Source organism: Dipodomys merriami, unplaced genomic scaffold (genome assembly GCF_024711535.1).
Source record: "Dipodomys merriami isolate MVZ:Mamm:240054 unplaced genomic scaffold, mDipMer1.0.p SCAF_19, whole genome shotgun sequence".
NCBI lineage: Eukaryota > Metazoa > Chordata > Mammalia > Rodentia > Heteromyidae > Dipodomys > Dipodomys merriami.
The window spans coordinates 2,994,048-3,009,729 of record NW_027203270.1 but is presented as its reverse complement, the minus strand read 5'-3'; the positions used below and the strand labels follow the sequence as shown (position 1 = coordinate 3,009,729).

General features: G+C 41.3%; 1 protein-coding gene across 2 annotated transcripts in view; it reads left to right on the top strand.

Annotated features, from left to right (window-relative positions):
* Window positions 1–15,682, top strand: part of Cfap52 (cilia and flagella associated protein 52) — a 39,837-nt gene that overhangs the window by 974 nt on the left and 23,181 nt on the right. Inside the window, exons 2-4 of one of the 2 annotated variants that reach the window (XM_070026975.1) lie at window positions 9,214–9,413; window positions 10,014–10,150; window positions 12,510–12,605. In XM_070026975.1, the coding sequence (XP_069883076.1) occupies window positions 9,214–9,413; window positions 10,014–10,150; window positions 12,510–12,605 (433 nt within the window). Of the gene's footprint in view, window positions 1–9,213; window positions 9,414–10,013; window positions 10,151–12,509; window positions 12,639–15,682 lie in introns of both variants that reach the window. The other variant, XM_070026974.1, reaches the window with a different exon arrangement.

Sequence of the window (15,682 nt, the reverse complement as noted above, 5' to 3'; positions counted from 1 at the left end):
GGTAGAGTGCTAGCCTTGAGCAAAAAGGGTGAGATCTGGGCTAGGAAGGTGGCTCAGTGGTAGAGCGCTCGCCTTGCATGCATGAGGCCCTGGGTTCGATTCCTCAGCACCACATAAGCAGAAAAAAAGCCGGAAGTGGCGTTGTGGCCCAAGTGGTAGAGTGCTAGCCTTGAGCTGAAAAGCTGAGGGGGCAGTGCCCAGGTCCAGAGTTCAGGCCCCAGGACTGGACCCAAAAAAAAAAAAAAAAAAGGGTGAGATCCCAGGCCCAGAGTTCACAGTTCAAGCCCCAGGACTGGCAAAAGAAAGAAAAAAGAAAAGAGAAAAGGAGAGGAGAGAGAGAGAGAGAAGGAAGGAAGGAAGGAGGGAGGGAAGGAAGAGAGGAAAGAAAGAAGAGAAAGAAAGGGAGAAAGAGAAAGATAGAAAGAAGAGAGAAAAAAAGCAAGAGAAAGATGAAGAAAAAAAGTTTCTTAGTTCAGCTTATTAAGCCCACCCACTTTTCAAGTATGCTTTTCTGAACTTCTATGAGCTACCTGTATTCCTTCCATGACATAACTTGTTTTCTTCTTCTTCATCTTTCTCTTCTCCTCCTCCTCTTCCTCCTTCATTCTTTTTATTCTTTCTTTTCTTCCTTCCTTCCTCTTTCTTTCTTTTTTCTTTTCCTTCTTTCTTTTCCTTTTTCTTTTTCCTTTTGTCTACCAGAGTTGACTTTTCTTTTTTGTAATTAACAATTCTAACTATTAAATACAAAGACTATAACTCTGAAGACATGTACACCTGCATGCTGACGTTTACATTGGGCAGGTTATAGAACTTGGAGTGGGCTAGTGGCTCCCAGGGAACCCAGGCACTTCTGTGTATATGAAACATACAGTATGTACTTACATATTCAAGCTATCATTAGTATAGAACACTGTCTTCCAAAGCTATTCACTCTCCCAGCAAGCAGTTCCTTCATTCAATATTATCACAAATGTCTAATTTTAGCCATTATGATGGGGATGAGATTCTAGGAAAAACAAAACATGTATCTCACTCATTACTTGTCAAGAACATCATGTTTTAACTGGGTTTCCAATTTTCTTCATCATAAATTGCCCATTTCTATTCCTTTGCCCATTTTTTTCCTGTTAGTAAGTTCATGTTGTTGTTTTGTTTGTTTGTTTGTTTGTTGTCGGTTGTGGGGCTTGACCTCTGGGCCTGAGTGCCGTCCCTCAGCTCTTCAGCTCAAGGCTAGCACTCTACCACTTGAGCCACAGTGCCACTTCTGGTTTTCTGGTGGTTTGTTGGAGATAAGAGTTTCATGGCCTTTCCTGCCTGGTCTGGCTTTGAACCTCGATCCTCAGATCTCAGCCTCCTGAGTAGCTAGGATTACAGGTATGAACCACTAGCACCCGGCTTTTTGTTGGTTTTTTAAATTGCTCTGTGGAAGTTCTTTGTATATTAAGTGTACTCTTTTTTTTTTCCAGTCCTGGGCCTTGAATTCTGGTCCTGGGCACTGTTCCTAAGCTCCTTTTGCTCAAAGCTAGCACTCTACTAGAGCTATAGCACTACTTCTGGCTTTTTTCTGTGATTAATAGGAAATAAGAGTCTCATGGACTTTCCTGTTCAAGGTGGCTTCCAACCTTGATCCTCAGATCTCAGACTCCTGAGTAGCTAGGATTCCAGGCATAAGCCACCAGTGCCTGGCTAAATGGTACTCTTTTGTGTTATGGCTATTACAGATAGCTTTTTCTGGGTTGTTTTTCTTTTCACTTTGTCTTCTGTAATTAAATTTTAATGTGTGTGTGTGTGTGTGTGTGTGTGTGTGTGTGTGTGTGTGTGTGTGTGTTGTGTGCCAGTAGTAGGTCTTGAACTCAGGGCCTGGGCATTGTCCCTTAGCTGAAGGCTTGTTCTCTACCACATAAGCCACAGCTCCACTTCTGGCTTTATTGTTGTTGTTGTTGTTAATTGGAGATAAGAGTCTTATGGACTTTCCTGGCTTTGCTGGCTTCAAACTTCAATCCTGAGGTCTCATCCTCTTGAGTAGGTAAGATTACAAGCAGCTGGCTTTTCATTAAAATTTAATAGAGGTTTTGTACATGGTTGTGAAAAAAGTCATTTCCTATATCTGTGTAAATAGTTAAGTCTTGAGGGTTTTTTTTTTCACATTTAGGCCTTTTATACACTTGGAACATTCTTTGTGTGTGATGTGAAATAGAGACCTAATTTTATTTTTTCCATATGGATAACCATATGAATTTTTATAAGGGTCTTGCAACTAAGAAAATATATATTTAGTAAGAGTAGGATTTTCTAAAAGCAATATACTTTATTCTTGTAAGAAGTTACTTCATATAAAAGGAATGCCCACAATTTCAATGAAAGGAAGCATTTCTTCAATAACTGTGTTCAGCTATATGAACAAAAGAATGTGTTTAGATATGGAAATGTCCAAGACATTTCCAGAGGAAGTGAAATATGGAAGAAAAAGTCACTTAATGGCTAGAAATATGGCTTAGTGGCAGAATGTTTGTCTAGCATGCATGCACCCTGGGTTCGATTCCTCAATGCCACATAAACAGAAAAAGCCAGAAGTAGCACTATGGTTCAAGTGTTCAAGTGCTAGTCTTGAGTAAAAGAAGCTCAGGGACAGTGCCCAGGCCCTGAGTTCAAGCCCCAGGGCTGGCAAAAAAAAAGTCAGTTAAGTACTAGAGTACTGGTGGACATAATGTGAAGTGAAATACACAAACACACACACGCACATCCATGCAACAAAGGCATGTGTTCTAATATGTGGGAGAGAAAAGTAGAGCTTTTGGGATCAACTTTTGATCTTTCTTCTCCACGCTCTTGAAGGGTGTGGAGAAGAAAAGAATGGGGAGTGATTAACAGATACAGGAATGCACCAAAATAGGAGGAGTAACTTTTAATGCTCTGAAGTATAGGGGTCTAGATATGGTTGACAACAACGCTGAATTTTATTTCACTTGTACTGGAGTTTGAACTCAGGGCATTGTGCTTGCTAGGTAAGCACTCTGCTACTTGAACTATGTCCCCAGACCTTTTCCGCTTTGGTTATTTTTGAAACAGTCTCTCCCTTTTTCCTTGGGGCAGCTTGGACTACTATCTTCCTATTTATGCTTCCCACCATAGTTGAGATACTACACCCAGATGTTTCCATTCAGGTGGTGGACTGGCCTCTAACTGTGATTCTTCTGAGATCTACCTCCTGAGTAGCTAGGATTACAGGTATCAGTCACTATGTCAGGCTTTTGAATGTAGAAAGAAATGATACATGTCTAATGTTACACTAATCTGATCACTATACGTTGCATATATGTATCAAAATGTCATGCTGTACTGTGACATAGAGAAGGAAATAGCAACACACATTTAAAATACCCAGTTATAATATAAGAAATGTGTAAGATGTTCATGAAGAAAAGTTGGATATACTGCTATGGGGGGGGGTCATAAAAGAGGACTTCATTGACAAGCATTCCTTGTTTTCAGAATGGAGGGATAATATATTATTATGAAGTTATTGCTCCTGAAATTATATTGTATGATTAATGCCATGTCACTAAAAATACAATCATGACTGCTTAAAGGAGTCAATCTGGCTTTAAAGTTTATATTGCAGATTAAACATGAGGAGTAACCACAATTTTTCTAATCTAAGATGAGTAACTATAGATAATAGTTAATAGTGATTTCATGTTCACAAAATTTTGCCATAGGGCTGATTCTTGGCACAAATTTGGAGGATGGACATAAGGAAAGAGATCCCACTGTGAATGCTTCTAAGCTCTTCCAGGTCACCTAGTGGTCACTTAAAACTGAAACAATTAAAAATTCCCATCCAAAATGAGCACAGTGTCTCACACCTATAATCCTAGCTCTCAGGAGGCTCAAATCAGGAAGAGCATAGCCCAAACCAAACCAGGCAAAAAAAAGTTCACAAGACCCTCTCTCAACCAATAGCTGGACATGTTGGTATGAGTCTATCATCCCAAGTATGCAGGAGGCTGAGCTCAGGAGGACTGGAGTTCCAGGCCAGCCCAGGCAATGAAAATTTGTGAAGCTCTATGTCAATGGAAGAAGAATGCAGTGGTGCATGTCTGCTGTCCCAGGTAGGAGGATAGTAGTAATCCAGGCATGGGCCTGGGCAGAGAGTGAAGATCCTATCTCAAAATACCCAGTGTGATGAAGGTCTGGAGTGTTGGCTCAGAACCCGATAACCAAAGAAAAATGTGTTTCAAGTCTTATTGACATAGACTTGACTAGTAAAAGATTGTAGAATCCAGGCATGGTGACACATAACTGTAATCCTAGATACAAAGGAGAAATTAGGAGAATTGTGGTTTAAGATCTAGGCATCTACCCTGAACAACAGGAACCAATATACAAGGACATATGCACCTCCATGTTTATTGCAGCACTGTTCACAATAGCTAGGATATGGAAACAACCCAGATGCCCCACCACAGATGAATGGATCCAAAAATTGTGGTATCTATACACAATGGAATATTATGCAGCCATTAGAAATGACAAAATAATGGCATTTGCAGGGAAATGGATGGAGCTAGAAGAAATCATGTTGAGCGAGGTAAGCCAAGAGCAAAGAAACAAAAGGTACATGGTCTCCCTGATAAGTGGATGTTAAATCCAAAATGTTAGGTGCTATGACAAAATTAACAGGACTTAAGAAACAAAGAACTTCCACTCATCTGGTTGAACCACTACTAAATATCCCCATGCTGCTGGTCACATGTATGGTGTATATGTGTACACCGTTATATGTTATAGACCGTGATAGACAATTTGCTCCAGGAAAGTTAGAATGAGCTTATGGCTTTAAATGAGCATCATTATTCCACAATACTGTGAAATTTGGGAATTTATGTAATCACTTAATCACAATGTTTTAAAAAAGCATCAGAAAACTAGAAGTGGCACGATGGCTCATGTGGTAGAGCATGAGCCTTGAGCTGAATTGTTCAGGGACAGCTCCCAGGCCTAGAGCTCAAGCCCCACAACTGACCAAATAAAGAGGGAGAGAGAGATCTTTTATGCGATTGTTTCTAACATATTTATAAGATTATATCTTTGTTGCCTTGTATGTCCCTCCCCCATGGTACAACCCCTGCTTTCACTATATATGATGTTGGTATATGTGGAGGGGAAGGGAAAAAACAAATTGTAAAAACAGGGATACAGGAGGACCCATTGCAACAATGAGATGTACAAGTCGTTATGTCGAAAAACGAACTTTACAATTTTGGTGGGGGAGGACGGGGGGTTGGGGGGGGAAGATACGAAGGGACAGGAAGGGGAAACAAAGCAGGAGGCTACAATGTTGATAAGAAATGTGCTCATTATCTTACCCACGTAATTGTAACCCCTCTGTACAGTATTTTCACAATAAAAATATATTTAAAAAAAAAGGTCAATCCAGGCAAAAAGTTGAAACTCCTAAATCAACAAGCTAAGGGTTGTGGCATATCTACAATTTCTACTACATGGAAGACTCAGGTAGGAGGATTGTGGTCCAATGCTAGCTCCAGGATAGACCCTATCCAAAAATAACTAAGGCTAAAAAGGGGCAGGAGGTGTGGCTGAAGTGGAGTTTTGCTCCTGTCTAGTTAAGCATAAGGCCGTGAATTCAAAAGGCTTGAACCACAGAAAGTGTATAAAGCTGGGCACCAGTAGCTCACACCTATAATCAGCTACTCAGGAGGCTGACATCTGAGGATTACCATTCAAAGCCAGCCTGGGCAGGAAAGTTCATGGGACTCTAATCTCCAATTAACAACCAGAAAACCAGAAGTGGTGCTATGACTCAAGTGGTAGAGCACTCTCCTTGAGCTGAAGAGCTCAGTGGCAGCTCCCAGGCCCAGAGTTCAAGCCCCATGACCACCCCCCAAAAAGGTATATAAAATATACAACTTCATATTTTGATATATGTGTACAGTGTGAAATTATTCCCACCATCAAAATAATGAACATGCCCACCTTATGAAGTTATTGATTTTGTATATATGATAGGAATGCCAAAGATCAATTCTCTTAGCAAGTGAATAATGCAAATATAATTAATTGTAGCTGTATCTGTACAGTAGGTGTCCAAGACTTAGCATCTTGGATACCTAACTTTGTAATCCGTTCACCATCATCTCTGATTCTCCCCACCTGCAAACCCTGACGATCACCATTCTACTCTGCTTCTATGAATGTAGGATTTTTTTTAGTTCCTACAGGAGGGAGATTGTGCAGTATTGTCTTCTTGTGCCTGACTCATTTCTCATCTTCTAAAGGGTCATTTAAAAAACAGGCTAAGGATGCCAGGCTAGCTTTATAGCTAACCTTTAGCCTTTAGCTATTTAGGAGGCTCAAATCTGATAATCATGGTTTGAAGCCAGCCTGGGAAGGAAAGTTCACAAGACTCTTATCTCCAATTAACTACCAAAAAAGCTGAATGTGGACAGGTGCCGGTGGCTCAAGCCTGTAATCCTAGCTACTCAAGAAGCTGAGATCTGAGGATTGTGGTTCAAAGCCAGCTAGGGCAGTTAAGTCCATGAGACTCTTATCTCCAAGTAACCATGAGAAAACCAGAAGTGATGCTATGGCTCAAAGTGGTAGAGTGCTATCCTTGAGCAAAAGAGCTCAGGGAGCTGGGTACTAGTGGCTCACACTTGGAATTCTAGCTACTCAGGAGGCTGAGATCTGAGGATCATGGTTCAAAGCCAGCCCAGGCAGGAAAGTCTGTGAGATCCTTATCTTCAATTAACCACCAGAAAACCAGAAGTGGTACTGTGGCTCAAGTGAAAGAGCATTTGCCTTGAGCTGAAGAGCTGAGGGATAGCACCCAGACCCATAGTTCAAGACTCACAACTGATTAAAAAAAAGAGCTCAGGGACAGACCTAAGCCCTGAGTTCAAGCCCTATGACTGACCAGAATAAAAACTGAATGTGGTACTATGGCTAAAGTGGTAGAGCATCAGCCTAGAGCAAAAACTTCAAGGACAGCACCCAGGCTGGAATTCAAGCCTCAAGACTGGCAAAGGAAGGAGAGGAAGAGAAGGAGGGGGGAGGAGGAGGAGGAGCAGGAGCAGGAGCAGGAGCAGGAACAGGAGGAAAATAGAAATAGTAGCAGCTAAAGACCCTAAAAAGGTATTTCTAAAAGAGACATACAAATGGCTAACAGGTATATATGCTTTTTAAAAAGTGCACAACATCACTGATCATTAGCGAAATGCAAATCAAAACCACAATGAGCTATCACCTACCATCTGTTAGAATGGCTATCACCATACAAAAGATAGCAAGTTGTTGATGAGAATGTGGAAATGTGATGTGATCAGAATCCCTGCTGTTGGTGGGAATGAGTTGTTATAGCCATTATAGAAAGCATTACAGAAAATAATTTTAAAAATTAAAATACAACCCCCATATGATCAAGAAACCCCGTATCTGCATATAGATCCAAAGGAAATAAAAGCAGCACCTTGAAGAGAAACTGATTACACTCTCATGTTCATTGCAATGTCATTCACAAACAGAAACAGCCTAAGTATTACAAGAACAAAGAAATGGGTTTATAAAACTAAACTCTCTCTCTCTTACACACACACACACACACACACACACACACACAAAAGTAATAATGTTCAGCCTTAAAAACAGAAGCGTAGCTACTCAGTAGGCTGGGATCTAAGAATCCTGGTTCGAAGCCTACCATGGTAGAAAGGCTATGAGGCTCTTATATCCAATTAACCAGCAAACCAAAGCAAACAAGCAAACAAAAAAACCTGAAATGGAGATGTGGCTCAAGTGGTAGAGCACTAGCCTTGAGAAGAAAAAGCCAAAGGAGAGCTGGAAGCCCTGAGTACAAGCCCCTGTAATAATAATTAATATTAATGATAAATAATAATTAATATTAGTAATATTAATTATTTTATAATTATAATGTATTATATTATATTAATAATAATAATTAAAAGCAAAACAAAGCAACAACAACAAAAAGAAGAGTGAGCTTGGAGGAGATTGTGCTAAGTAACAGAAGCCAGATTTCTTTTTTTTTTTTTAATTTGGTCCGGTCGTGGGGCCTGAACTCTGGGCCTGGACGCTATCCCTCAGCTCTTCAGCTCAAGACTAGCACTCTACCATTTGGGCCACAGCGCCAATTCCAGCTTTTTTTTTTTTTTGCTTATGTGGTGCTGGGGAATTGAACCCAGGGCCTCATGCATGCAAGGCAAGCGCTCTACCACTGAGCCACCTTCCCAGCCCCCAGAAGCCAGATTTTATGTTCACAGGATGACCACTGAGCTGCCAATGGGCTCTATCTCCCCTTCTGCCTGTTTTCTCTCCCAAACAAGCTGCCTGTGCTAGAGCTCTCACACTTTTGAGGATTAGGAAAATTAGCCCTTAGAATAATCTTGTCTAAATCGGGCCTCTAGAACCAGCATCAACATCCCTCGGAGCTTGCGGGAAGCACAGAATCTGAACACTACCCCAGACCTCAGACCAGAATCTGGACTTGACCAGGATCCCTTGGGATTGATACACAGCCAAGATGGACAAGTGATGTACAGTGCCAGGCTTCTTGTCCAGGAAATAAAAAATAAGATTACCTGTTGCCCTGTACTTATTTTAATTGAACCAAGGTGTATTGCAGGTATTGTCTTTTGCACTCTCATTAAAAAATTACCAGCCATTTCTGTACCTGATTATAATGGTTGGTGTTGTGTATGTGTGTGTGTAACCTGAACTGGGGCTTGAATTTAGGGCCTTAGCTTTTTTTTTGCTTAAGGCTGACACTCGTACCCCTTGAGCCACAACTCCACTTCTGGCTTTTCTGGGGAATAAGAATCTTATGGAGGGGCTGGGAAGGTGGCTCAGTGGTAGAGTGCTTGCCTTGCATGCCCGAGGCCCTGGGTTCAATTCCTCAGCACCACATAAGCAAAAAGAAAAAAGCCGGAAGTGGCACGGTGGCTCAAGTGCTAGAGCACTAGCTTTGAGCTGAAGAGCTGAGGGACAGCACCCAGGCCCAGAACTCAGGCCCCACGACTGGACCCCCCCAAAAAAAAGAATCTTATGGACTTTCCTGCCCCAGGGTGGCTTTGGGCTGTGATCTTCAGATCTTGGCCACCTGAGTAGATAGGAGTACAGGCTGTGAGTCACCAGAGCATGGTTTATAATTTTTTCTTTTTTAAATTTCTCTTTTAGGACATGTTCCCGCAGGTCTCAAATGCCATCCTGATCAGGAACATCTGATTTACCCCTTGGGCTGCACTGTCCTTATCCAGGCCATAAATACTAATGAGCAGAAGTTCCTCCATGGCCATGGCAACAATGTTTCTTGTATGACCATCTCCAAGAGTGGAAATTACATTGCTTCAGGCCAAGTCACTTTCATGGGCTTCAAGGTAAATGGAGTGAACATAGTTCATTGTTAAGTTTCTTTTTAGATGCTTTCCCAGAAGACCAGTGGCACCCCAGGATCTTAGCTTGTAGGCTATTGTGTTTTACCCTTCCTCCTCACCCTTTGATTTCCAAGTCATTTCTACTTCTATTGGCTGCTGGTGAGGAATCTGCTGTGTTTTATACTACATTGAAGCTTGGGACTGATAATATCTAAGAATAAAAGACTGTCTTTGTTGCTGTTTGTCATGTTTGTAGTACATAGGAGAGCTACTATTTTTGGAGCTATTATTCTGCTTATACGAAAGCTTATCAGTCATCTGACCATGTGTTGTGTGTGTGTGTGTGCGCGCGCGCGTGCACACCTGAGACTTGAACTCAGGGTCTAGGTGCTGTCTCTTAGCATTTTTACTCAAGGTTAGTATTGTACTACTTGAGCCACACCTCCATTTCTGGCTTTTTTGCTGGTTAAAAGATAAGAGTCTTATGGACTTTCCTTTCTGGACTGGCTTGGAACAGTGATCCTTAGATCCCAGCCTCCTGAATAGTTAGGATTCTAGGTGTAAACAGCAGCACCTCATCTGACAGTAGATTCTTGTTCCCAGGCAGATATTATCCTGTGGGATTATAAGAAGAACGAACTGCTAGCTCGGCTGTCCCTTCACAAGGGCAAAATTGAAGCTCTCGCCTTTTCACCTAATGAACTGTACTTGGTATCACTTGGAGGCCCAGATGATGGAAGGTAAGAAATTAAATCTGTTTAGCGTATTTCCAGAAGTGTCAGATATTCTGGTCCCTCTAATGCCCTCTTTTGGTGTGGCTGTATTTGAGTGTGCAGTTCATGAAATGCCTATGAGAAAAGTACCACAAAAAAAGTGAGTGTCGGGCTGGGAAGGTGGCTCAGTGGTAGAGCGCTTGCCTTGCATGCTCAAGGCCCTGGGTTCGATTCCTCAGCACCACATAAGAAAAAAAAAAAGCAGGAAGTGGCGCTGTGGCTCAAGTGGTAGAGTGCTAGCCTTAAGCTGAAGAGCTGAGGGACAGTGCCCATGCCCAGAGTTCAGGCTCCACGACCGGACCCAAAAAAAAAAAAAAAAAAAAAAAGTGAGTGTCAGCCTGGCAATCTTCTAAGCTACTATTGATGCCTGGAGCCACCTTCAGTGTCTGATTTGATTGGCTTGGACTCTTGGACTTATAAAAGCTTCCCAGGTAATTCTAACCTATAGCTAAATTCAAGAACTGTTGTTCTAAAAGAAGACAGGATGATGAAGCCAATGGTGGTCATTTTCTAGCATTGCTAGAGCACTTGCTATGGGATAGCAATTGAACTGAGCATGATCGCATGTCATGTCCTTTAAGCCACACAGCTTCTCCTTCAGGAGGAAGATGTTGATATCTAAAGGTGATTGAGAAGCTAAATTCACCAGCTGGTGACAGAGCTTGGTGATAAACCTTGGCAGTGTAATTCCACATTTTTACACTTGCCTTGTCAAGACATGAATGTTGACCTTGAGGGACTCAGTCAAGTTTGGTAAGCTAAGAACACAAACTAATGAATTGAAAGAAGAAAAGTATATTGAAAGCATTGTAGAAGCTGGTTGCTATTAGTTCATACCTAGCTGCTCAGGACAGAGGCTGATTTCTGAAAATGACAGTTCAAAGCCAGTGTGCTCAGAAAAGTCCACATGACCTTTATCTCCAAATAACTAGCAAAGAACAGCTAGACTAGAGGCATGGATCATGTAGTAGAGTAACACTAGCTTTGAATGAAAAAGCACAGTCAGCTGGGCATTGGTGGGTCACACCTATAATCCTAGCTACTTAGGAGGCTGAAATCTGAGGATCACTGTTCAAAGCTAGCCCAGGCAGGGAAGTCCATGAGACTCTTATCTCTAATTAACCACCAGAAAACCAGATGTGGCACCATGGCTCAAGTGGTGGAGCACTCACCTTGAGCTGAAGAGCGCAGGAACAGCACCCATGCCCAGAGTTCAAACCCCATGACCGACCAAAAAAGAGAGAGAGAGAGAGAGAGAAAGAAAAAGCAGAGTAAGAGTGAGAGGCCCTGAATTCAAGATCCAGTACCCACATCTCCTCCATGCCAAAAACAAAACAAAACAAAACCCCCAAAATGACAGTTATATGATGGTGCACTGTTGTACTCTCAGAAATTAGGAGCATGGATTGTGAACTAGTGAGACCGTATCTCAAAATGAATAAGCAAATAATAAAAGCACTCTATTTGGGGGAAAAATGCAACACTACAGTTCAGTACATATTTCTAATATAGATGTTAAAGACACAGTCTATTGAAGAAAAATAGTGTATGAGGTTTGTGTAGTATTTTAAAATTATTGCCATTAATTTTTGTTAATACTAGGGTTTGAACTCTGGGTCTCATGCTGGCTTAGCTTGCTCACTTAACTGGCACTCTGCCTCTTATCCAGCCAGGCCTCTAGGCTGGATTTTTGTACCTCTATTACAATCTCCGCTCCCCGCAACACATCACCAAGGAAAACTCTTACAAGAGATGAATGGATGTTAAACTTCCATGTTTACATATTGTAGATGTCTTTATTTTAGCATCCAACTTGACTGACAGGTTCATTGATGTTTAGCCTCTTGTTTTCCTTGGAAGCTTTTAAAACATTTTACTTCCAGTACCATTGTGCTTGAAAAGATGGATGTTGGGGGAGCACCAGTGTAATTTTTTTTTTGTTGTTGTTCAGTCGTGGAGCTTGACTCTGGGCCTGGGCACTGTCCCTGGGCTCTTCACTTGAAGGCAAACAGTCTACCACTCTGCTATAGTGCCACTTCCAGTTTCTGATAGTTTATTGGAGATAAGAGTCTCATGAACTTTCCTGCCTGGGCTAGCTTTGAACCATGATCCTCAGATCTCAGTCTTCTGAGTAGCTAGGATTACAGATATGAGCCACTAGCATCCAGCTAACCAGTGTAATTTTTGTTCCCTTGTTGGTAACTTATTTTGTTTCGTTGTTTGTTGTTTTTCTTTTCTGGAGTCACTGATGTCCTTGCTGATTATTTTGAAAGCCTGCATTTTTTGTTTTGTTTTGTTCCATTTGTTTTTCTTCTTGTCTTGGCAGTGTGGTGGTGTGGAGCATAGCCAAGAAAGATGCCATCTGCGGCAGTCCAGCAGCTGGCCTCAACGTTGGGAATGCCACCACCATGGTCTTCTCCAGGTGCCGGGATGAAATGTTTGTTACTGCTGGAGAGTACGTCACAATCATCAGTCAGAAATCACAGATAATCTAGCTGTTTGCCCAGAAAACACGGTCATACCAGTTTGGGGACGCATGCCTGTAGTCCTGGACCAATACTTTACATCATAATTTTCAGAATGTTTGCAGTCATTCAAATGTTTAGGGGACTGGGAATGTGGTTTAGTGGAAGAGTGCTTGCCTAGCATGCATGAAGCTCTGGGTTCAATTCCTCAGTACCACATAAATAGAAAAATCTGAGGTGGCGCTGTGGCTCAATTGGTTGAGTGCTAGCCTTGAGCAAAAGAAGCTCAGGAACAGTGCGTAGGCCCTGAGTTCAAGCCCCAGGGCTGTCAACAAACAAATGTTTAGGCATTTTTCACTAAGGTTCTTGGAAAATGCTATGGTTCCTACTGCACAGTTTCTGTAGATTCACTGAATTCAGGTTCCTTTTTTTGTTACTGAAAACATGTGATTTCTAGTTTGGGCTTTTCAAGGAATTTGTATAGTTTGCGAAGATTCACTGACTACTTGGAATTTCTCACTACCTGCTCTTTTTTTTTTTGCCGGTCATGGGGCCTGAACTCTGGGTCTGGGAGCTCTAGCGCTCTACCACTGGAGCCACAGCGCAACTTCTGGCTTTTTCTATTTATGTGGTGCTGAGGAATCAAACCCAGGGCCTCATGCTTGTAAGGCATGCACTCTACCGCTAAGCTACCTTCCCAGCTCCTCACTATTTTGCAAATGAACTGTGCCAGGAAGTTCAAATATTTAAATGATTAACCATATGACATCATTTCTAGTAGGATCGGCTTCAACCAGCTCATGGTGATCAAGCTGAACCTCAGAACAGAGGCCTATATCCAACTAACAAAATAAATAACTGTCAATTAGATAGCTCCCTGATTGGCATTTGAGGAAAAGGTTACACACACATAAAAGACATAAAAGCGGCTGGTCAAAGGTAATGAGTTATCACAATTGATTGTTTACAGTCAGTTACAGATTGAACTCCTTGTTCTACATTCTTGGGATGCCTAGTGCAGCTCAAGTGGTAGAGCACTTTCCTAGCAAACCTGAGGTCCTTGGGGCTGGGAAAGTGGCTCAGTGGTAGAGCACTTGCCTTGCAATCCCAAAGTCCTGAGTTCAAACCCCACTACTGCTAAAAGGCATAAGAGCATCTTTGTTTCATGTCACATACAGGTTCAAATATAACAGCTTTGAAAATATAAGGTCAAAGTACATGCTTTTTTTTTTTTGGTGTTGGTTCTAGGGCTTGGATCTAGAACCTCTCATTCTTGCTTGGCTATTTCTGCTTAAAACTGGTGTTCTACCATACCTCTACTTTCACTTTTTGCTGGTTAATTGGAAATAAGAGTCTCATGAACTTTTCTGCTGGGGCTGCTTGGAACAGAGATCCTTAGATCTCAGCCTCCTGAGTAGCTAGGATTACAGGCATGAGCCACCAGCACCTGGCAAGAAATCCTGGTGATGTTTATTGTGATTTTTTGTTTTTGGCCAGTCCTGGGCTTGAACTCGGGGCCTGGGCACTGTCTCTGAGCTTCTTTTGTTTAACCACTTAAGTCACAGTGCCGCTTCTGGCTTTTTCTGTGTATGTAGTACTGAGGAATCCGACCCAGGGCTTCATGCATGCTAGGCAAGCACTCTACCACTAAGCCACATTCCCAGCCCTATTTTGATATTTTTTATACAACTACTAAGTCAGATTAACTCAACATATAATTATTAAATACCAACCAGACATTTAGTCCTGTGTGAAGTGCTTCATTTAACTTTGAACTACTTTGTCTTCCTTTTTCCTTCCTTTAAGACAGGTCTCTCTGTACAAGATATTTTCCTTTAAAAGTTTTCTATATAACTCAATATCTTAACTTTGTCCTCAAAACAAGTTTTCCTTACTCCCCCCTTTCCCAGCCTCCAGGAACTCTGTTCCTGTAAGTATGGCCCTTTAGATTCCACAAGAATGAGATCATTCACTGTTTGTATTTCCATACCAGGCTTGTCTCACTTAGCCTAAGTCCTCTGAGTTCATCCATATTGTCACCAATGACATGATTTACTTCCTTCTTAAGGATGAAGAGTATTCCTTTGCAGATATATATATATATATATATATATATATATATATATATATATATGTATATGTACCATATCTATCTATCTATCACATTTGTGTGTGTGTGTGTGTGTGTGTGCGCACGCGCGCTGATATTAAGGCTTGAACTCAGAGCCTCGGTGCTATCCTCTAGTATTTTGCTGAAGGCTGGAGCTCTACCACTTGAGCCACAGCCCCACTTCTGTTTTTTTGGTGGTTAATTGGAACTAAGAATCTCATGAATGTTCCTGCCTGGGCTGTCTACCAAGCTTGATTCTCGGTTCTCAGATTTCCCAGTAGGTAGGCTTACAGGCCTGAGCCACTGGCCGGCAGCTATACCACATTTTCTTTATCTATTTATCTACTGATGGACACTCAGACTGTATATATTGTGTGATGTGATGACTACAGTTAACATAGGCGTCATATATATAATATATAATATATGTAATAGTACATTGCAAATTAATAGGCATTCTTAAAACCAAAAGAGAAGTATATATGGTAATGTATATGTTTAGCATCTGGACCTTAGCTTTTTCACAATGTCAACAACTATCAAAAATATACCATATATATATATATTATATATGGTATTTCTGGCAAATATCTATATATACATATATATATATACATATATATATATACATATACATATATATACATATATGTATATATATGCATACACACACACACAACACACACACACACACACACACACACACACACACACACACACACACACACACATGTACTTGCCAGAAAGGAGGAGAACAAGAATGAACTCTGGTTTGCTCTGTATTTGTTTCCTTGATTCTACACAGTACAACCTCAAGGTAGATAGCTAAGTGCGAATTCCTGGTTTGCTTCATCTCATTTGGAGAATGAGGATCATAAAAACCTGTCTCACAGCTGTCATGCAGACTTAATAGAAGATCCTAAG